Source organism: Ceratocystis lukuohia (genome assembly GCF_044167205.1).
Source record: "Ceratocystis lukuohia strain C4212 chromosome Unknown Supercontig8_pilon, whole genome shotgun sequence".
NCBI lineage: Eukaryota > Fungi > Ascomycota > Sordariomycetes > Microascales > Ceratocystidaceae > Ceratocystis > Ceratocystis lukuohia.
The window spans coordinates 164,374-186,653 of record NW_027263527.1 but is presented as its reverse complement, the minus strand read 5'-3'; the positions used below and the strand labels follow the sequence as shown (position 1 = coordinate 186,653).

The 22,280-nt window shown below is 48.5% G+C and overlaps 8 protein-coding genes across 8 annotated transcripts; 3 read left to right on the top strand and 5 right to left on the bottom strand.

Moving 5' to 3' along the window:
* Positions 1-913: 913 nt before the first annotated feature.
* On the top strand, positions 914-2,223 carry HOO65_080050 (Endochitinase 1; the record flags this gene model as incomplete). The annotated part of the gene is made up of 3 exons (XM_071004303.1): positions 914-954; positions 1,017-1,118; positions 1,182-2,223. 3 exons carry the CDS (start codon positions 914-916, stop codon positions 2,221-2,223), a joined length of 1,185 nt encoding a protein of 394 aa, XP_070856281.1.
* Positions 2,224-2,676: 453 nt separating this feature from the next.
* On the bottom strand, positions 2,677-3,269 carry HOO65_080049 (Ubiquitin-40S ribosomal protein S27a; the record flags this gene model as incomplete). Its single annotated transcript, XM_071004394.1, has 3 exons — positions 2,677-2,763; positions 2,831-3,016; positions 3,081-3,269. The coding sequence occupies 3 exons, from the start codon at positions 3,267-3,269 to the stop codon at positions 2,677-2,679; spliced, it is 462 nt and encodes a 153-aa protein (XP_070856280.1).
* A 713-nt stretch (positions 3,270-3,982) lies between these two features.
* Positions 3,983-4,880, top strand: HOO65_080048 (40S ribosomal protein eS26; the record flags this gene model as incomplete). The annotated part of the gene is made up of 4 exons (XM_071004366.1): positions 3,983-4,005; positions 4,137-4,264; positions 4,326-4,428; positions 4,775-4,880. The coding sequence occupies 4 exons, from the start codon at positions 3,983-3,985 to the stop codon at positions 4,878-4,880; spliced, it is 360 nt and encodes a 119-aa protein (XP_070856279.1).
* Positions 4,881-5,276: 396 nt separating this feature from the next.
* Positions 5,277-6,511, bottom strand: HOO65_080047 (Chaperone protein DnaJ; the record flags this gene model as incomplete). Its single annotated transcript, XM_071004319.1, has 3 exons — positions 5,277-5,284; positions 5,480-6,415; positions 6,472-6,511. The coding sequence occupies 3 exons, from the start codon at positions 6,509-6,511 to the stop codon at positions 5,277-5,279; spliced, it is 984 nt and encodes a 327-aa protein (XP_070856278.1).
* Positions 6,512-7,281: 770 nt separating this feature from the next.
* HOO65_080046 (Isotrichodermin C-15 hydroxylase) lies at positions 7,282-9,236 on the bottom strand (the record flags this gene model as incomplete). The annotated part of the gene is made up of 5 exons (XM_071004214.1): positions 7,282-7,969; positions 8,056-8,282; positions 8,336-8,814; positions 8,913-9,066; positions 9,138-9,236. The coding sequence occupies 5 exons, from the start codon at positions 9,234-9,236 to the stop codon at positions 7,282-7,284; spliced, it is 1,647 nt and encodes a 548-aa protein (XP_070856277.1).
* Positions 9,237-10,252: 1,016 nt separating this feature from the next.
* Positions 10,253-13,871, bottom strand: HOO65_080045 (calcofluor white hypersensitive protein; the record flags this gene model as incomplete). Its single annotated transcript, XM_071004125.1, has 8 exons — positions 10,253-12,264; positions 12,360-12,490; positions 12,609-12,644; positions 12,752-12,878; positions 12,977-13,309; positions 13,505-13,672; positions 13,710-13,778; positions 13,844-13,871. The coding sequence occupies 8 exons, from the start codon at positions 13,869-13,871 to the stop codon at positions 10,253-10,255; spliced, it is 2,904 nt and encodes a 967-aa protein (XP_070856276.1).
* A 794-nt stretch (positions 13,872-14,665) lies between these two features.
* On the top strand, positions 14,666-15,950 carry HOO65_080044 (U3 small nucleolar RNA-associated protein 6; the record flags this gene model as incomplete). The annotated part of the gene is made up of 2 exons (XM_071004310.1): positions 14,666-14,755; positions 14,835-15,950. The coding sequence occupies 2 exons, from the start codon at positions 14,666-14,668 to the stop codon at positions 15,948-15,950; spliced, it is 1,206 nt and encodes a 401-aa protein (XP_070856275.1).
* Positions 15,951-16,205: 255 nt separating this feature from the next.
* HOO65_080043 (uncharacterized protein) lies at positions 16,206-17,552 on the bottom strand (the record flags this gene model as incomplete). Its single annotated transcript, XM_071004297.1, has 3 exons — positions 16,206-16,705; positions 16,974-17,084; positions 17,252-17,552. The coding sequence occupies 3 exons, from the start codon at positions 17,550-17,552 to the stop codon at positions 16,206-16,208; spliced, it is 912 nt and encodes a 303-aa protein (XP_070856274.1).
* Positions 17,553-22,280: the final 4,728 nt, after the last annotated feature.

The following is a 22,280-nucleotide window of genomic DNA, read 5'->3' as shown; positions in this document are numbered from 1 at the left end:
CGGCCAGCAATTTTTTTTCTTGGGCCCACTTTGCGATAGCGCTCAAAGGAGTTGATTAGACCGATAAAAAGCATTCGGCTCAATACTGGGAGAACCGATAATGTATGCTGAGTCATCAAGCTGTTTGACTCTATACTTTTGGACCAATGTTGGTGCAGTCCTATCCCGCGCTACTAACTTTTCAACTGAGGGGCAAGTAGAAACGGCAATATCTTCGTGTACTATAAGAGCATTGAATCTATACTCAAGAATAAGGCTCATATCCCCCCCTATCACTCTCTCAACTTGAGGCTGTCCTTGATTTTCCGCTTTTCTGAGAACCACAGCAAATATGAGCCCTGACTTGCTCCCATGAAGCTCGAGTCTGCCTAATGGACAGCCTCACCTAGCGTCCTCCTGAGCAAGCACTAGGAGTTAACTAAGCCTTATTTTTTTGGTAGTGATGCTGTAGCTAAGCCTGTACCATTGTTTGGCCTGGAACAGTGGCATGCATGCATATCCAAGCTTCTCGGCAACCAATGCAGAGCGGGGAGTCTCAATGGCCTAAGGAACAAAGGTCATAGAAAGACAATAGGGAGGTGAAAACATAAATATGACCATACCGAGGCAGACAGACATACATATACATATACACCATTAATATAGTACGCCAATGTATAGATGTACTATATTCTACCTATTTAAATAGTAGTTACTTCCCCAAGTCACGGTCTTGTGCGTCTCCTACCATAGCATTGTTTTTGCTGCTGCTTCTTTTCCCCTCCATGCACAGGCTCTTTCCATCTTGATTCTCTTGCCAAGTGGTTTTGTTCATAAGCACAGATATATCATTTTCCATCCTCCCCGCACTTGGCTTTATTCTTGTCCTTACACTCTCTAAACACCTATCATCACCTCTTGCTAAGCCGCGAAAATGTGTGACGGCCCCCGTTCCGTTGCCTACTTTGTCAATTGGTGAGTTCCCGTTAAATGGCGAAAATGTCTGTATTGTTATTTTCCTAACTTCCTCGATGCAGGGCCATCTACGCGCGTAAGCATCGGCCTCAGGACCTTCCCGTCGAGAATCTCACCCACGTCCTTTATGCATTTGCCAATGTAAGACCAGAGTCAGGTGAAGTGTAAGTTGATGCCATATAAAACCTTGATGATATACGAACAACGTCATTAATGCTGTGCCATAGATTCATGACCGACAGTTGGGCCGACACCGACATCCATTGGGAAAACGACTCGTGGAACGACAGTGGAACCAACCTTTACGGCTGCATGAAGCAACTCAACATCCTTAAGAATCGCAACAGGAATCTCAATGTACTGTTGTCCGTTGGCGGCTGGACCTATAGTTGCAACTTTGCTGCCCCGGCCTCAACAGAACAGGGACGTACCACTTTTGCGGACAGCTGTGTTGACATTCTCAAAAACTTGGGTTTCGATGGGATCGATATCGATTGGGAGTATCCTCAAAACGCACAGGATGCTGCTAACTACGTTGCTCTGCTCAAGAAAGTCCGTGAAAAATTGGATGCCTACTCGGCTACCGTCGAGGGCAACCCCCATTTTGAGCTTACTGTGGCCTGCCCTGCTGGTTCTACTCAATATGAGAAGCTTGATATTGCAGGCATGGACCAGTACCTAGACTTTTGGAACCTAATGGCCTACGATTACTGTGGCTCGTGGGACCAGACAGCTGGTCACCAGGCTAACTTGCGAGCTTCGAACTCTGCAGCCTCTACCCCTTTCTGCACCGAGGCTGCCGTCAACTACTACCATCATCATGGCGTGGCTAGAAACAAGATTGTCATAGGAATGCCTTTATATGGCCGCGCTTTTGAGAACACTGACGGACCGGGAACCCCATACAACGGAATTGGCGAGGGTAACTGGGAGCGCGGAGTATATGACTACAAGTCTCTGCCTCTGCCTGGCGCCCAAGAGCATATTGATCATCAGATTACTGCTAGCTACTCGTACGATCCGGCTAAGAGAATGATGGTGACGTATGACAACGCCCAAGTGGCTCGCCAGAAGGCCGAGTATATCAAAGCTGCTGGCCTGGGCGGCGGCATGTGGTGGGAAAGCAGCGCAGACAAAACTGGCGAAGAAAGTCTGATTCACAACGTTGTCCAAGTCTTTGGTGGCCCGTGTAGTCTCCACAAGAGACAGAATTGCACTAGCTACCCGCATACCAAATACGACAACCTACGCAATGGTTCTATCAACTAGGGAAAGGTAGAGCCGAAGCCCAAGAAGAAGTGCAACATCGTTGTTAAGTGGTGGTGCTGTCTGTGCACCAAGTATCGAAAGGTGCGCAACTGGTGTCGCGAGAGCTACTGCTTTTGTTGAAGCGAAGTAACTAAATGCATGTACATTACAAGTATGCGAAGAGTTAGCTCCAATTACAAACACAGTAAAACTAATACAAGGGCTCAAGAAAATCGAAAACTGTAACAATATAGTAGAGAGCTGTCACCTTGATATCCCCAGCTGTCAGTAGCTACATTAAGGAAATTATAGTACATGTTCACACACACACATAAGCCAGGTCAGTAGAGGCTCTGACGAAGTGTCGTCATCATTTAAATTCAAACACTAAACGCCGAACCAAGGCAGTCATTCCCATGAAGTCATCCTTTCCCAAATTCTGTGAAATTTTTACTTTTTATTCTTGGAAGATACTTAGTTCTTCTCGAAGACGTAAGTCAGGTGGCAACGGCCGCAGTACTGGCGATCCTGCATGGCAGCCATGAAAACACCGGCACCGCACTTTAGAGTAGGTTAGTATGGTGGTTTGCTATCAATGATGATTTTAACAGAGTGGAGTTGAACTTACGCTGTCGGAGGGGCACTCGCGGCGAAGGCGCTCAATCTTGCCATCGGAATCAACCTTGTAGTACTTGAGCACAGCCAGCTTGGTCTTCTTGCGCTTGTGCTTGATCTTCTTGGGGGTGGTGTAAACCTTCTTCTTGCGCTTCTTACCACCACCACGGAGACGCAGCACCAGGTGGAGAGTAGACTCCTTTAATGGGTGTTAGCTGCCACGGTCGAAACAATTGAGATCAACTCGTTCAAGGGAAACTAACCTTCTGAATGTTGTAGTCAGACAGGGTGCGGCCATCCTCCAGCTGCTTGCCAGCGAAGATCAGGCGCTGCTGGTCCGGGGGAATGCCCTCCTTGTCCTGAATCTTGGACTTGACATTGTCGATAGTGTCCGAGGACTCAACCTCGAGGGTAATCGTCTTACCCGTAAGGGTCTTGACGAAAATCTGCATCTTGACCTACACAAGTCATTAATGGTCAGCTACATAGAACTATGTTGTCTCACATCGAAGGTGCCCGCCAAAATCTCTTAATCCTTGTGTAGCTGTATTCGTGTCGGTCGCGCCATGTCCGTGGAGGCTTAGTTTATCATTTCATAGGGTATATCGTGTATATCGATTATGGCTATAAATAAAGCCGCCACGGAAATGTCGAGCGAAGCGAAGGCGGCCAGGTGTGATGATAGGAAATGGAGATAGAGAGCGGGCATAGCCTCGAGAATTCAAGTCATGAAATAAAACATCTTCCGACGTACCTAGACAATTGGAATTGCCTTCCTCAGCAAATCTTCAGATGTGGTTTGGATAAATTTCGAAAAGAAATATCGAGTGGGAAATGAGAAGAAGTGTAACAAAACCCAAGAGATGGATGTGCGCCCCACAATTGTTAATGCCCACACTGCAGTGGAAGCACACGTGACTTAGGGCATTAGGTTCGCGCCCCTCCACACACTATTCACGTTTTTGGCCCCAAAAAGTGGGTATCACGGCCCTGAACGAGAGCATACGCAACGAGCAAACCCATTCAAAGCTGTAGTACGAAGGAGGAAATCTTGGAATTTCTTCTTGCTACAACATTTCAACGGACATATTTCAAAAGTAAGTTTTCCTTCAAAATACAGGCTTATTTTACTTGCCATACTAACAAGCTATCAGACACCGTCAAAATGGTCAAGAAGAGAAAGAACAAGTACGTTGCTGTCGTCGAGCACCTCCAGTGCCCTTCATTATCAGCCCACCGACACCTACCCGAACAGTCACCATCGTTGAGAGCGATGCGAAACAATATCCCTAGTTCACGATAAACTAACATACAAACAGCGGCCGCAACAAGAAGGGTCGCGGCCACACCAACCCCATCCGCTGCAGCAACTGCTCTCGCTGCACTCCCAAGGATAAGGCCATCAAGAGATTCACCATCCGCAACATGGTCGAGTCTGCTGCCATCCGTAAGTCCTACACCATTTTATATATAGTTTCTTGTGCGAGCATCATTACTAACTTTCGTAGGTGATATCTCTGATGCTTCGGTCTTTGCCGAGTACACTGTGCCCAAGATGTACCTGAAGCTGCAGTACTGTGTCTCTTGCGCCATTCACGGCAAGATTGTCCGGTATGTTCATCCCTGGGAGGGACGAGTACCCTGCGTGGCTTGTCCACGCAGTGTGTATAGCTTTAGATGAGCCTTGGTGCCATTTAAACTCCCAAAAATTCCCTATCGCCCTTGTAAGGTGGTGGTGGAGAAATCTTGCTGTGACGTCACGCTGTGGCATCAGCAAGGTGACTACGTCACTGGAAATCCACCTTCTATGCATACATATCAGACGTTCTTATGAAGCTAGATGTCCATCTATGCCTTTGTCGTCTTTGTTGCTGGACGTGAGAAAGCAGACTCGAGATTTTCTCTGCCACTACTAGTGCAAGTATTGAAACGTACAGAAAACTAACAATTTCTCTAGTGTCCGTTCGCGTGTTGGCCGCCGCAACCGTGCTCCTCCCCCGCGTGTTCGCTTCAACAAGGATGGCAAGAAGATTGTTCCTACCCAGGCCGGCAAGACCGCCTAAGTCTGTAGAATGAATTCTTTTCCTTGTAAATGAAAAAAAAATGAACTGAATGGGAGACCTCACCCATGGATCCGGTGTCGATCTTGGGACAGAATTGAAAAGTGTTTTAATATGAATGGGCTTTTTTATTTGCATGATAAGGGGAAGACAGAAACGTTAAACCCTTCCCGGTCCATGGGCATGGTGACTCTTTAGTTAAGAAAGAAAATAAAAGAGTTTCCATTGAAACCCCCTTTGTCTTATGACCTCTGCGTAGTATCAAGTGTATGGATGGAAAAAATAAATTGTATTTATGGATATGGCAATAGCTTTACCGTGAGGTAACGATTAGCACAAGGCTCTTATCCTTCTATAGATTTTCATATGAAGATCCATAATATAAAGGCCAGCCTTGTACTAAGACCCTAACTGGTGTGGTCACGATTAAAAAACACGAACTCAGGTTTTTTTGGCACGCCTAAGAGTGTTGCGGCAACTAGCACATGCTACTGTTTGACATTCCGGACATTGAAATGCGAAGCGACCCAAATATCTGGCACACTGCTGGCAGGCTGTCGGCCCTTTAATCTCGTCCCACCACGCATGATGCTGGCACGAACTACTCTCTGAGACTTTCGGCATGTTCTTGGCCCCGGGCCGGGCTGTCTCTCTGGCGGTATTCCCTTTGGGTCGTTGTTTGGGGTTTCCACGTGGGCCTCTGGCCGTCGTCTGGGGCCTTTTGTGCCCATCCCAGAACATCCCTGCTGCATCCCTAGTGGCTCGTCGTGCTGCCGCTGCTAGATGTGCCTCTTTTGCTCGGCGTGCCGCTTCTGCTCGTCGTGCCTCTTCTGCTCGGCGTGCCTCCTCTGCCTGGCGTGCCGCTTCCGCCTGGCGTGCTGCTTCTGCCCGGAGTGCTGCTTCTGCCCGGAGTGCTGCTTCTTTGCGTCGCAGGGATTCCTGAATGTCTCGCCTAGCTTTTTCCAGTCTCTCTTGAATCTCCCTTTCCATCCTCCGCTTTTCTTCTTCTTGCTTTCGTCTATGACTTTCTAGTAGAGCTTGCTCGTAAACTCTATTCGCAGCATCTCTCTGCCGGAGCGCCTCTCGAATCCTCTCGTCTAACTTGCTCAGTAGGTCTTTCTTCTGACGCAGTGCTGATATGTGTTGTTGGAGGTGTGCCTCAACAACAAGCATTCCTGTCCGCCGTCCTGTCGCATCTTGGGTTTTCTTCTCCCGCTGCTCGGGGGTGTCCCTCCATAGGAACCCCTTGAGCCATCCGTTTTGAGATTCTTCGTCGCGCTTGTCTTTTTCGATCTCTATCTTGAGTTTCTCCAACGTGTTTGTTTTTTCCGTAACCTTGTTTTGCACTACAGAAATCTCACTCTGTAAATTGGTTCTCTGCTGTCTGAGTCTATCCAGGAATCTACCTTTCTCGTCTAAATCGCGTTGTAGGTTGCGGATCCACTCGGTTTCCGAAGACTGACTCGGCCTGGCATTACTGGATGTCTGGGATTTTCTATTTTCGGCATGCGTTTTCTGAGCATCACTCCGGCCGGTGTCTGAGGTTTTAGGTGGGGCTTTGGACTGTTGTCCCTGCCGGTACCGTATATCATACTCCCGGCGCTTGGAAGCATCAGAAAGTGTCGAGTAGGCATGATGAAGCTACAAAGCAAGGGACTATTAGCGATAATCCAACCCCCAAATACCTAGACTGCATTCCTACCTGCTGGAAATTAGAAGTTGCATTTGGATTGCTGGGGTTCTTGTCTGGATGTCTGACTTTTGCTAATCGGCGATATGCCCCTCTAATATCGTCTAGGCTTGCCGTCAACGACACCTCTAAGACAGCATAAAGGTCGATATTTTCCATAGTTAAAGCGGCGCTAGGATCATTCACGAAAAAGTGCAAGACTAGTAATGTCTATTTGGGCTAGCCATATGAAGTTATTAGATCGTTAGAATGGAGACCCGGTAAGTGAGTGTAAGACTTGTTAATGCCTAATGAAAGAAGTAACCCCCCACGTTGTATGACATGTCCCACACGTATTCAGGCTATGCAAGGCGAAAACAAGACAAGAGGCATCTTTCGCTGGCAAAGCTACCCTCCATTACTTTTGCTTTGTGCTCTAAGGAGAGTGCAGCTTAGTGAGTTGGCTGTTGAGGATTTAATTAAACCCCAGTCTCCTAGAAGATATTATTTACTAGTAAGCCTTTGATTAGTATCAGACGACAGCCGTTCGGGATACAAGTAGCAGGAACAAGGAACTAATAACTAATAACTAATCAAGACTCACCGTATTACATGCCGCTTACTATATATTTGAATGCAATTAAGCGCATGGCGCTAGTCACCTGCTACTTTCCATAGAAGTCTTTGCGAAATACTGACTATATACCCATTATATTCATCGTAGCTCCCCACGATCTACATATCTACACGGTTGCGGAACTGAACAAATGGGCCTTCTGGGGTGATGGACGTAAATGTATCCATCAGCTGATACTCGTCCTCTCTTTGCCGGCCTATAACACCATCAGGCTTTCCTCCGCTTAAATCCATGACGCCCTCTGCCTTGCGAATATCGTAGAGCCACAGCAGTCGAGCCAGTGTATTTGTCATTTCATGATATGCCAGGCCCTTGCCAATACACCCACGTGGTCCAATCGAGAAGGGGCAAAATGCAGCATTAACCGCTGCAGTATCAGCTGCAGTGTTTCTAAGGCCAGTGAGCGGGTTTATAACTCCCTCTATCCATCGTTCGGGCACAAATTGGAACGGCTCCTTGTGATATTCTGTGTTATGCTGGAGTGCATAATGAGGCACACCAACGATTGTTCCGGCGGGGACAAACACCGAGTCAATCATGGTACCCTCGCTTATGACCTCACGGGGAAGAAGACCCCCGACAGCAGGAGACAAGCGCATGGCTTCATCTATGCAAGCACGAAGGTAGATGCATGATGAGAGCTCACTGCCGTGGCCAATATCGTTAACAGATGAGAACTTGGAGCGTACCTCACCCATAACCTTGGCCATAATGTCTGGGTAGCGGACGAGATAGAAAAGCGTGGCGGCCAAAGAGGCAGCTGTAGTGTCAGAGCCAGCAATGAGCCTATGACGGGGAGTTATTAGTAAGTGATGCAACAAATCGTCATCGAACAATACAGTCGCATGTGAAATTCCAGCTATAGCACATACAAAAGAGTCGATTCTCCCCAGAGCTCAGGCTGGGAGAATGAATAGCCCCCCTCTTTGGAGTTTAGCATATAATGGAAAAAGTCTTTGCGGTCGGTTGTGTTTCCCAGTGCCGTCCGCTCGTTGAGTCGCTCGCGGCCGTATTTGGCAAATTGTTCACGCCCAGAGGCAATCTGCCGGAAGATGATATAGTCCAGCTTCCACCGGTAGGCAAGAGGCATCAGGCCCAACTATACAAGTAGTTAGTAGTGCGCTCGTTCCTCTGTGCATTATTGTTACCCACCAGCAGATGAGCCTTGGTCGCCAAAGCAAGCAACTCCAGGGAGTATCGGTTGTCTTCCTTTTCCAGCAGATCAAATGACTTTCCGTAGCACAGGTCTCCCAGAACGTCCATAGTGAGATAGCTGAACCATTTTGCCATGTTCTGCGGAACCGACCACTCACTGTGCTTTTCCGAAGCTACAGGGCTTTCCCTGAAGGATGAGTCCTGAGAAGGCCCGACCAGTTCACATAGCTTGCGGATATTGTTGTGCACAAACGGCTCCATCGACTTAGTTGATGCTGTGGAAAACGCATTCGATATTATACGACGCTTGCGGCTGTGGATCTCTTTGTTGCGCGTGTTGTGGATATTGGGAGCGCCGTGGACAAAGGCATTATAGAACTCGGACTTTGCAATGTTGCTATTATGTCCGTATATCTTCTTTAGCGCAGTGACTGTATTGAACGAAAGATGGTTCGGGCCGTAGCGAACGACGGGGCCTTTTATTGCAGAAGGAAAGGTATGAGTCTTGCTCTTTTCCAATACGAACAAAGGACATGAAAGAGGCGGAAAGGGCGAGTGCTTCAGTTTAGCTTACCATACTTCTCGTGCATCTGAAGGAACAAAAGATGGCGATCTCCAATCCAGCCGTGCCATAGCTGATGGGCGTCCGTGAGCTTAGCCAAGAACGGACCTGGGTATCTGGCTAGGGGGTGGAAGAAAACTTGGTAGACGATGTATTTGAGAAGAAGCTAAAAGGTTTGTCAGAGCCAGAACCAACATCAGAGCAACGATTATAGGCAATAGGATCAAGTCATCATACCACCAGCGAAATTACAGCAGTTCCGATAGCAACTGCCTTTGCATGGTTAAGGTCAAAACTCAAGTGCAGCGGGCTGCCTTGAGACGATAAAGAAACCATAGCTGAAGGTAAAGTTAAAACTAGCAATAACACGAAGTTTTGATGGGCGTGAATATAGCTTGTATAGAGGTATGCTTCTCGCTATATCATAAGAGAGAAAGATGAGAGGTCCTAAGCTTGCGAAAAGAGAAAGTGCAGCTTAGATTTATAGAGTCTCATCTCCAAAGGGGTAACTGCCGCTTCTGTTTCTAGTAGCTACCCAAACTGGTCATGGTCGCTACTGCCGTCGCAAGCCTTTACGGCACTGCGGCTTACTCTGATCCCAGTCCAGCCAATAGTATTAATTCCAGTTCTTGAAGTAAGCCGACCGCAAAGCCGCTGATGGGGGGCCGTTTTCTCTAGATTTATGTAACATGTCATCAGACAGGAAAAGAAACACCGCTTTCCTGCTTGTGTTACACAATACCTAAAGCCTCATGGAAGAAAACAGGGTAAGTTTTGGCTGGAATCTCGCTGACGGCCAGTATACAATACACTTGTGGCAGCTAGTTAGGATATGTGAGGGACTTCGTGCTGTTATTCGATCAAGTGGTAAACACAAAGTTCTGCTAACATGATTGAATGTGGTAGTCCTAAGCCTGTAAATATGATCTTACAAACGTGGGGGACGGACGGACTTAACATTCCCCAATTTTATCCATAGCTAAAGAGAGCACTTGGAGAACTTGGAGACAACGGGGTCTCGGGTTAAATAAAGTGGGCGCCTGGCTGCGGCTACCAAAGGCATTGGAATAAATTCCTTGGTCCCCCTTCGTTCCGCTGTACCTTACCGTTGCGACAAGGTTACTTCAATGCTACATGTAAGAATGTGCAAAATGTATACATACTAGTTTGTATTTCAGCGCTCAAATATTCCATCCGAGTCTCCCTCATCTAGCCGCTAATATACTATACAAATAAACAATTGGGAAATATAAAACTTCTAGTCCAAGAAAGAAAAAGAAAATTCAAAAAAAAAATTGCAATCCTTGCAGCTATCGAGAAGACCATCTCGAAGGGAAAATCTAGAAGCCGGTCTAGAAGTTGTAGTAACGCGGCTCATCAAACACATGGTATCTATGTCCTCTGACTCCCTCGTCACGGAACATGGCCGGGTATCGCCAGCCCTCAGGCAACTGCGACTCATCAACCCGCTGGTTCAGGACTTCATCGCTCGCGGCCTGCAGTGAAGCAAGCTCCTGCGCGTCCTTTGCAAGCACAAACTTGGCCGTCTGAAGTTCCGTGTCCGTGATGGTGCTGCGGCTGACGCGGGCGTAGCCGACACGGCGAAGATTCTTGTACAGGATGTACTCACACCAGCGGTCCCAGTCCGAAGGATCCACATCGTGCATTCCTGAGGTCTCACTGACATACGTGTTATAGTTTCCCTCTAACGGTTTCGTCACCAAGTAGCTGAGTAGGAAAGCCGGCCTGTTGGTAGAGCCCATCAGCTCAGATAGGTACTTGGACTGTAGGCGGCGGTCCTCGGGGTCTTCTTCTTGGCCTGAATGGAACACAAACACATCAACCAGCTCGCCGTACACATCTAGCGTCGCATGAATGGCAGGGGCCAGTTCACCAACCGGAGACGGTAGCAGGTGGTGAGTTGAGTTAAGAATCGGGAACTTGGACAACAGTGCCGCACCCCATGTGTGCTTGTTGGGGCCGGGACCATAGTCTACGTACATTCCCAGCTCATGAGCCAGCTGCTGCGTGCTGTCGCGGTTGCCCATGATGATGCGCTGCTCGTCAGATTCCAAAAGGCCAATCACATCGACCTCCATCTCACGAATCAGAGAGGCCATACGCTTCTCAGACGACCACATGTCATTGTCCAGCGAGAAGTGAATGGTCCAGATACCCGCTGTAATGACTTTGTCATCGCCATGGTATGGCTGGTAATCATTGGTCGGGAAGCGGAAGAAAGCCGCAACCAGGAACAAGACATTGACAAGAACGGCAACTAAAGTCAGGGATCTGCGCTGAGCACCTGCGGCTGCGGCGAGAGGCTTGGGGGTTCTGATCTTCTTAGCAGTGGACGAGATGTTGATATCCAAGATACCGCAGCCTATCTGGATCATCGTGCACGCCATAATCCAGTCAGTGTGCTCACGAACGAGGGGGCCACCGGGCACGAAGGCGTACGCTACAACCCAGACATGGAAAAGGACCATGAAGTTGTAGATCAGGAAACCAAGGCCAAAGACCATGGCAGGGCTCTTCTTCGAGGCAGAGGCCAGAATAGGATAGGCAACACCTGACAGGTAAAAGGCCAGGACCCAAGCGCCGCCATACCCTTTCCAGTGAGAGTAATTAGTCACTAGAACAGCACTCACACATGCCACGAAATAGAAGATCCAACTGGAGAGAAGCGTGGGCTTGTACATGCCACTCAAAACTCCAGTAGTCATGGCAACCATGGTCAGGTATCCGTGGACCGACGACTCGGGGCCACGGTACGGGAAGCCCTCCCAGACCCATAGGATCATAGTGGACGAATCGCTGAGCAGGGAGTGCAGAGCAAACATGAGGCCACCAACGGAAGCAGCTGATAGCCAGCTGGAGAACCAGCCCGCCTTCTTAACGGGCACAATACCGGCCCCAGTCAGAACCGGACGACGAACAAAGCGCAAAACAGCCAGGACGCCAAGAGCCAGACCAGCGGCATTCATACCACCATTCTCCTCGTGCATGATGGGCCAGATGGGGTTGTTGGTAAGCCAGGCAAACTTGGCAGTAGACGAGAGGGCAAGGCCCAGAATAAAGCTAACGATTTTGCCCTCAAGTCGCGCACTGTGCCCAGCCTCGGCGATAAAGGTTCCCGTCCATGCCAGAGTACTAAGGAAAACGCCAGTACCGACGGTGAAAAGACGCGCAGTAGGCTGGGGAACAAGATATGCGGCCACACCGACCAGAGACAGCAGGTGGAAGAGCGTCTGATGATTGACAACCAGCGAGCGGAGGGGCTTGATAACGAGAAAGAAGGGCGAAAGGGTGACCATGACGAACACCTCGTAGCCCGAGATGCCCATGTACCACAAGGGGAAGTCTAGCACGAGCACAAAAAGGTCAGTCACCCATGCACGTGTTATGAGCGTGTGACATGTGCACAAAGTAAACTTTGGGTTAAAAATCCCGACTTACACCAAACGACCAGACCCAAGCTAGTCAACATGGACCAGAAGATAAAGGCGTGGTAAACGTCAAAGCACAGGTCAATGACACCACCCCAGCTGAATTGGGGGCTCAGGAAACCGATAGCAGCCTTTTCCTTACTATGAAAAGAAGAAAGCATCAAGTCAGTAAGAGCAACAGAGCAGGCGGGGGGGAGGAGCCAAGAAGAAAGACCAAGAGAAAGGTCAGAGTCCAAAGGGAGAAAGACAAAATACGTACTACTGCTGCTCAGCAAGAAGAGCGGCCTGCTGGGCACTATAAACACCAAGAAAATTTGTTTAGAAAAAAGATATACAAATCACTTCATTCAACTCTGCGAACTGCCATTCAAAGTTTCCCACTAGGGGTACAGGTTCACATACCCCAGTCTTTGTCCCTTATTGTCCTTGATGATGATATCAATATCACCGAAGTCCGCCATAGTAGCAGCATCAAACGCGAGATCCAAAAGGACCAGCGACCATTCAAAGAAAGCGTAGATGGTGTAGGCTAAGATTGATTTGTTAATGCCAAAAACAATGTAATACACCAACAGGGTAGAGCACAGGGGCCAGGATAAGTGCTAGCTAGGGATTGCGACGACTTACCTCCGGGGACGCGATGGACCTTGTGCTGAATGAAGAAGTACACCATGGGAACGAGGGTGCCAAAAAAGCAGCTAGCGGCCAGTTTGCGGTACTTGAGAGCCGCCGAGTTGGGATTAGACAGAGCGATGCAGCCCAGGGTCCACGGAAGGGTAGCGACCAGGTAAGAAATCATGAAGATGTCGTGCCAGTCATGATCATCAGTCGAAGTAACATAGGTCCAGCCACCGCAGGTCAGGGTCCGGAAGATACCCAGGTAAGCAATTATCTTGGCGAGAGTCGGGCCGTTTTTGCGAGACATTAGATAGACAAGTCCAACAAGGGCGAAACGAGGACCTAAAAAACGCGGTCAATAAGGAGACTCGGGGACGGGTAAAGGCGAGGAAGCAGCATTGGCGGACTAGGAGATGGGGTTCGAGGAGCGGCAGCCGGACAGAGGCGGGTGAAAGAAACGAGCCTAACTCAGTCCATGTACTCGCTCCAAAGTCTACACATGCTAGTCGGTGGTTATTCGGGGGCAGAATATCGTACCGGAGGTCAGAGCAATGAACAGCATGAAAAAAGAGCGCTCGGGATAGCGATCGCCAATGGTGGCTGAGACCGAGGGGAACCATTCTTCGGGATAGCCAAACCATTCATTTTGCACAATCTTGTGATAGTGCAGCGAGATGCCGACAATGAGGGCGCTGAGGAAGGCAGCTAGACAGGAGGCAAAGAGACGTGGTTAGCAATGGACATATATCGGGGCTGGCATCGTCGTACGCCGTCGATCTGCCGGTGATGTACGCCAGGGAGAGGCTCAGAACTAACAATATGCCAGAATAGTATGTAAATAGGACACCCATCGGCCACTGAACGACAGCATCACACCATCGTCCTTGTCCTTGTATGGCGCCATTGTGACGAGGACAAAGGGATAGAGGTTAGATATAAATTAGTGGTCAGAATAAGATATACAGTAAGAGAAGAAAAAAATATATAAAAAGGACCACGAGGAAGGAAAAAGATGATAGAAGATATAGCAGCAAAGAACGAAAAGAAATGAAATAAAAATAAAAAGTGGTCACGAAAAGGGAGAGATGAAGATCATCCGAGGGAGGAGCTTTCCAGCAAGTTGGCCGTAGTGCGGTAGGTTTAATTTGAAGCCAAGTTGAGCTTAAGCACCCACAGCATAAAGCCCCGTGTTGTAGCACCTGCCCCGTTAGTTATGCAGAGTCAACTAACTAGTTATACACACAGCCACAGCTATTCTGGCCAGACAAATATAATTATACAAACACAATAGTGCCGCTAATGCTGCTGCTTCCACCGTCTCACCACAAATACGCCGGTTTACTTTGCTGCCTGCTTTACAATGTGATATTACCGGCACTATCGGGATTAGCAATGGTTGGACAAAAAGCAGGGGAAATCTATTATCACTACTTGTTCTTTCCCCCTGGCCTTATACAAAATTGGATATGCAAGGCTGAGAAGCTACTAGCTATTCGTGCTTATCGCCTATGCCCCACTTATTATGTCTTATCGCCCAAACTTTTTTTTTTTCAAACTATCAGCCTTGTCAAATTATCTTCACTTTGGCCTCAACAGCTTCACTAGGAAAACCCCCGCCCCGCACTCTAAGCTAGCCCGGCTCGAACAACAAAAATCTAGGAATCACGTGTTTCTGCTTGTCTGCTCTGTCTTTCAACCATGGCCGGTGTCTCCGAAAAAGCAAGGTTCTATCTAGAAAAGGCTGTTCCCCAGCTTCGTGAATGGGAAGACAAGAGCATTTTCACAAAGGTTTGTCTCCCTTCCCCCCAATTATGCTGCACCTCCGCAAAGCCTCGGTACTTAAACACCTCGCTAACCGCTATTACAGGATGAAATCCGCACTATCGTCCAAAAGCGCAGTGACTTTGAGCACCGCGTTCTTTCTCCCGGAAACACTCCCTCCGATTACCTCGAATATGCCGACTGGGAAAAGACCCTAGACTCCCTACGTATCAAGCGCTGCCAACGTCTCAAGATCCGGAACCTCTCGTCCGCCCACACAGCCCAGGTTAAGCTGCTGTCCATCTACGACCGCGGGGTCGGACGCCATCCCGGTCACCGATCCCTCTGGGTTGCCTACCTCGACTATGCCGCCTCCATCAAGGCCACCAAGCGCTGGCGTTTGACCGTTACCCGCGCCCTACGCATGCGCCCCACTGATGCCGGCCTCTGGATCATGGCCGCAAACAAGATGGCTGGTCATGGCGACATGGCCTCTGCGCGCCGCTTCTACATGCGAGCATGCCGCTTCTGTGTGTACGACGGTACCGTCTGGGCTGAGTATGCTCGCTGCGAAATGGTGTGGTTAGCTAAGCTAGCCCTCAAAAACAGCAACAATAAGGGCGCAAAGCCCATTGATGCTGTCAAGCCTGATCAAGTTGATGAGAACGACCGCATTAGTCTGGGTGGGTCTGATGACGAAAGTGATAGCGACGACGACGAGATTGTCAGAGCCGATGCATCAGGCAAGGCCGCTGCTATCTTTTCCACTGAGGCCAAGCAGGAACTTACCAACCCTGCTCTCGATGGCGCTCTGCCGCTAGCTATCTTCAAAATTGCTCGCAACCAGAAGTTCTGGGACGCCAACGCAGCCGAACTCTTTTTCAACGTCTTCACGTCGTTTCGGGGATTGCCTGCACATGAAAATCTGGTGCAGGCTGTGATGGACAGCTTACACGAGTCGTTCCCTCAAAGCCCCGTCACTCTGATATGCCAAATACGCAGGCCAGTGGCCGGTATTTCGCCCTTGACAGCTGACTTCCCGCGCGGCTTGAGGGAAGTAGTGCCGTTGCTCAAAGAGGCTCTCGTGACTGCGAATGACAAAAAGGTCTTTGGCGAAAAGGCCACGCAGTGGCTAGATGGCCTACTAGCTACAAAGGGGCTGGATGCAGACATTGCAAAGGTCTTGGAATATCTCAAAAGCCTAGCCATGGCCGTTGCCTAGACTTTTTTTTACTTAGAGTTGTGGTTTTTACTTTGCTTTTTCTTCTGTATGTCTGCATATGTGGGAAGTTTCGTTCATGGTTCTACGGAGTTTATGGGGTTCAATAAAAAGCCAACGCCCTTTGGCAGTGTACCATCGCATGAGATGTTCTTACGTAGAAAAGAAAGGCCGCAAGGCAATATGTCCATCATCTATTTGCAGCAGGCGACTCCAAGCCCGGCTCTCTGTCTATCTTTCCTCATATTGCACATCCTCCTAAACCACACCGATTCTCGTCGTCAGCGGCTTTTCCGTGTCAGCCTTTTTTCCACCACGTACCCTTCGGGCCCTCTTCCTCAACTCACTTGCATCACAAGAAGCCAGTCCCTTTGACTCAAGACTTGGATGAATGCTTTTGATATCACATAGCTGCAGCAGCATATCCGCCTCTTTATAACTGAGTGGGAAAAAAGCACGCTGCTTTCGTGTCTTCCACCAGAGGTAGAGCGGCGAATACTGGTTGACCATCTTTTTAACGGTAGTAGTCACCGTACCGTCCTTGTTCTCAACGGTTGACAGGCCAGTATCAACACAATCATAGTCACCATACCGATCCAGGTCCTTGACAGGCTTGTAATCAGATTCCCTAGCGAGAAACCTAGTATGTTGCCTGTCGTAGGACTCTTTGTTGGACTTCTTCCATTTCTTCCGCGCCTCTCGCCTTTTGGTCAGGGCAGTATCATGCTCAGCCTTTGGAAGGGTTGTCGAGGCCGCAACTATGCGATGGAGAATAGTGGTCTTGAACATCTGTGAGGAGTTTATTGCATGGCTCGTGATGGGCTGGGCAAAGGTTGCCCTCCATTGCAGGTGGCAACGCAGGATTCCAGGCTTAATGTTCTTCGTCCGCGTAGCAAAAGCAAGCTTCCGTTTAACAGACTTACGCTCGACTGCAATTGTCGCTACGAGAGAGAAACGGCCAGATTAGTATTAGCTGCGATCATGCAGGGCGGGAATATTCTGAGAGCGAGTTTGTATGGCACGCACGGTCAAGATCGTTGTTTTGCACAACTTCCAGTAGCCCTGTGAAGCCATCTTGTGAGCGTTGGAACCAGAACACGAAGTCGCCTTTGCGCATAGCAGCAATAGCACCAAGATCTATTGCGGTCAGTTTATGCATATACACACGTATACATGAATATAAGCAAGTCCAGTCCCCTCAACCAGAGAGAGATGCTCTTACTAGGAAGGCGCCGTCCGCCTAAAGAACTGCCATTAGCAAATCTAGGCGCTAGGCCACATCTAAGTGCAAGCAAAGGGCTCACCTTGGTATGGCACAGCAACTGTCTTTTCCCTTTCAAATCTCTCAATTGACCAGCCCTCCATGGCACCAGGAGTATAGGGGCCTCTCGGTTCAGAAGTTCCCAGCCATAGGCCAGTTGCACCCCTAGCACCCATGTCATATACGCGTTGCAAGATGAGCGGACCATCGTTGGCGGCGGCTTTGGTTTGTTTTTTGGTGGTGATGTTCTTTCTCACGAGGGCCGTTCTTCCCGTCCGTGGAAATTCTACAGCCAAGGCGCCGGTCTTGGATGAGGACTTGCTTCTCGATTTCTTAGCAGTCATGGCGCTTTTAGCGTATTAGAGTTGATGGATAGGTGAGTGAGCTTTGAATATCTGGAAGAAATTCAGACTGGAATTTTCCCATAGGCTGGGGAAGAGAAGAGAATAGATTCAATACCTTCTAGTTGGTTGCCTTGTTGCCTAGACAGCCATGCGTATAGGGTCGCTCTATGTGGTTGGTGACATTTCAATGGAGAAAATAGCCAGCATTTAGCGAGGCACTGAGTATTGCCCGGCAACAGGGCTTATTCTTTTTCGCGCAGGCAAAAGCTCTAGACATCATGGCTAGTGGGATGGTTTACGACTTGAGTGGCGCTTTGCATGAGAGACTGCAAGATAGATTCTAGGATTCGTCACATAGATCTACCATCGTGAGATGTGCGCCCGCCCCGGTGATGTCATAGTCTCAATAGACAATGAAACAGATATGCCGCAGGAGCAGGAGTGCGCAAGGCCAACAAGACCAAACAGCGTGCTACTGAGGCTGGCAGACATACGCGCTTGCAAGCCAAGGCCACATCTGGCCGCAACGATTTGATTCCTGTCTTTTGCAGTAACTTGCAGGGAAACACCGTGACTGCCAGCATGGGCAGCATCGATGAGTTGAATTCTAGGACCAACTCGCTTGGCCGTCCATAATATTCGCAGCGATCGCCAGACAAACGTCTGCAATGACCCATCTGAGGGATGGTGTTTTCTATAGTAGTTAACCTCTATTCATGTCCATGATATCATGAGGAATGGCCTAATAGGTGTGGGCGATACCCAGAGGAGAACAGATAAATATATCGAAGATCAACAGGGTTGGAAAAGGGGGACACAAAGTAACAGATCACGCAAACATTATAAAAAGCTAGTAGACGTCTCGATTCAGTCACTTGGCAAGTTGTAATGAAGCGTTATGGGTTACTGAAGACGGAACAATAGAAGCTATTAGGGTTAGGCCAGCCTGAGATGTATATCCCAATAGATCCGCAGGTTGATAAGCAGATAATGAATTTTGCAGCTGTAGCCATAGGTGATTAAGTAAAATGGGAGTGAGAGTCGTTAGAACGAATCCAAGGGGAGGGCACGCTAGAGCTGTGAAAATGAACATGTAAATACATAGTGACTGTTTCGTAGCCGGGTTGTATCTCGTTGGGCCTTGGTAGAAGACTACCTAGAGCCGAGATTTCCAATAGGCCATCCTCACCAAGCAGAGATGTTTGGCCATACGAAGCTGTCATGGCGCGTCTTGGAAAGCCTTCTGGCGTAGCTATATTATGAAAGGCATCACTAGCTACCAAGAGAAGCCACGGAGAGACGCCTCAATGGCCCTAAGCGATGAGCCGTTCTTCATATCAAGTATTAAAGTTATAGGGCTAGCCGAGATATCCTCAGAAGCTTAAGACGCCACTCATTATGTCGAGAAGCTGTACTAGAAAAATTCGAAATGCCCTATAGGCAGGCGTAGCTCGCTCATTAGCTAAACCCCAATGGTTAGGAGTAATATTCTCGCAAGCATATGATACAAGCGCGTCCTTTTCATCAACATAAAACCATCCCCAACATTTAGCAAATGCCAGATCACTAACTTGATGCGAATTCTTCCTACAAGTGAGACCCTTCTTCTTCCAATGCCAAATGGCTCCTTTTCCTTTCTCTAAGCTACTCGAACTCCAATCCGATCGTCTTCTGCATTACTATAATCCAGATAGGCCATCCTCTCCTCTTTCATCCAGTTGATGTAGTACACTGCTTTGTCATCTATTTTAGACAAGACACCACTCGTAGCTTGCCTTCCCATATCATATAGGCAATCCTATCATCTTGCAGTATTGTCGGTTGGTTTTGATGCTCCCCCACGGTTGGGCAAGGCCCAGGTAGGCTTATCCAGAGATTACTTTGGTAGAACCGAGAACTGACAACCGGTCTCTCGGCTTGTAGTTTCCTGTTGTAATTCTCTAGAAACGATAGGAGGCTAGAAACACCGATTGCATGGATGTGTGGCTGCTTTGCCTGTCGCTCTTTTCTCTAGTTGACTTCCCGATAACGAGCGTGTAGCCCCTGGGCTGTGCCTGTGCGTTGGTTGTCTTGAACAGGACATCTTGCGATTCACACCCGCCTTCAGGAGGGAGACAGCCGTCAGGAAACAATCGCGGCCCTTCGGTTGAAGCTGGAACCATCTCTACGTCACCACGGGTCTAGATATAATCTGATCATGTTGTAAATCACGGCCCTATAATCACACCACGCACACGAATTTATTGGGCTCCAGGAAAATTGGCCAGCTCATGTAATATCTACGGGACCCGTGAAACTTGAGGTTCGCGGGTACGTACCAGCAAGCCTACTACGCACTAGCCCCTCTGATATGAGATTTGGCATTACCTTTTTCAAGTAGATCAAGCTTGGTAGAGATGAAATCGAGTTTGTTGAGGCATTCTTTGGTCACAACAACCCACGCAAGAGTCTTCTTACGGAAGCCAAAGGCCATTTTCATGACCAGCAGACGCTCATTCTCAGTATTAGACCAGGCCTTGGTGATGGTGCCAAAATCGATAAAACAAGCAAGTCTATTGTCATCATACTACAGGCAATACCCGCCTCTCCTCAAATGATCAAGGAAATGGGTATCGGCACTGGGCAATACCACCGCTTTAATGTTGAGAATGGCCTAGAGGATGTCACTCCTTCTTCGTATTGAAAACAAGCGAGCAAAACATCGTCAAAGACTAAAAATTATCTCTAGGGACGTCAAGATATTGAAGCTTTTATTACGGCTATAGTGAGAGGCCGTGATGAAGTAGTGGCATTAGCGGTATTTTCAAATGATAGACAGCAGCTGGAATCAGGACCCTGAGACAACACAGTTAAGATCTAGGATGCCATTTCTACAGCATGTCTACACACTCTTAAGGGCAGTATTTCTCAAGTTCCAATAAAGCAATTGAACCAGAGAGAGGCTCCCATGCCTTGATGGGGCCTGCAGAATTGAAAGATTAGTATGCAAAGAGGGTTTCAGTGCGCTTGCTTGACTAACAATACTTGCATTTGTAGGCCATGTTCATATCCAATACACTCTCTTTACTGGGAGCCTCCATTTCGCTGGGCGTCAAAAAATTCTCTCTACATTGAAAGAAAGACCCTCCAGCCAAACCGACTTCTCTGCTAACAATGCTTGCAAGGAGCTTGTTGAGGGATCGGACATCAAGAAGCGTGTCGAGAGGTTCGGGATCAACGTGCTCCTCCCCGGAGAAGTCCTCTCAACCCACAGCCACTTTACTTGAGTCCATCCTGCAGATTGATGCAAAAGCCTTCCCCCAACCTATTCCCCCCGAGGCTCAATACAAAGCAAGATATAACACGTGCCATTGGGACACTACTGGCATATGGCTTCGTTCACAAGCAACCAACGCCCGATATTTGCGATATGCACAGCTTGGTGCACTTCACAACCAAGCTGTGGTTCCAAGGCCAAAGGAATCAAGTGCATCAAAGAACAGATATTCCTAAGCACATTCTTTCTGTGTTTCCGAACAGTGAACGGGAGAACCCATGCCTTTGGCGACAGTACTAGGCTCATGTACATCGAGTTTTCAAAAGGGGAAAGACAACTGCGCCATTAGCCTGCCACATAGCAATCGCCGCGAGTCTATGGTTGTGAATAGATGGCAATCATCAAGAGTCTATCATGTCGTTGGAGCATGCAGTTGCGACAAAAGAGAAGGCACTAGTAGCAGCTGATCATCCTGAACGACTGGCGTCTCAACAGCATACCTTGGCAACAGGCATGTCGAGGAGTTGCGGCAAACTTCGCTTTCCAACTTCGAAATCTACCAAATATCAACAGTGTCCCCGAGAGAACTCGGAGGACGATGGTTCGCAGAGCAGCGGCAGGCAGCCAGTCCTTTACTACTCTATAGCGACATTGAGGAGGTCGCACTGGGCCCTAGCAAAAAAACGAAAAGATACTGACAATTAATACAGACATGTATGTCACTCTTCACCCCTGTGCACGATACGGACCCAGGCCTTTCCTCAACCAGTAATCTTGGGGGCCATTCTGCGAAATCAGGGGTCTCTTCACCAAAAGTCACGTTCAATTATAGGCCCAGCATAGGGGTTCAAAAGTAGTGAGCCCTGTGTGACTAAATACTGGAGGTGCCGAGCGTATGCCAGCTACACTTGGCATGCGACATCTGACTTGACCATATATATATCAGGAATTCTGTCAGATTGTCCGTCCGTCCAGCTAACAAAAACTAATTTCAGAAAGCTCAGTGCCCCTCCCTCCTAAGCGCTAGCAAGGATAGAGAAATATGCATTGTGCTTTATTGCTTGACGACTAGCTATCAAGCAGGACAAATGTGCGGTCTACCTGAACCTTGCCTCTAGAGGCTATTAGATGACTGACCATGCAGGTCTATTTATGCCTCTCTGGGTTTGGGGTCTTTTGTCGCAAGGCTTCCCTGAATTATCAAAGAAGCCCTAGCCCTATATGTGCAACACGACATTATCCCGGAGCCAAGTCCCGGGCCTCTAAACAAGCGGAGATCTTATTGACCAGTCTCTTGTATTTAGCATACCTTGGTCAATTCGTCAAGGTAGCATTATAATAGGAGGTCTTTAATAACACGCACGAAGATTAAGAAAAGGGGGAGGGTCGAGTCCAAAAGAGTGTGGCAAGTCAAAGAAACACAATCTGAGCTGTCAAGTCCATCCATATTCAACATGTGCAATATGCCAGGC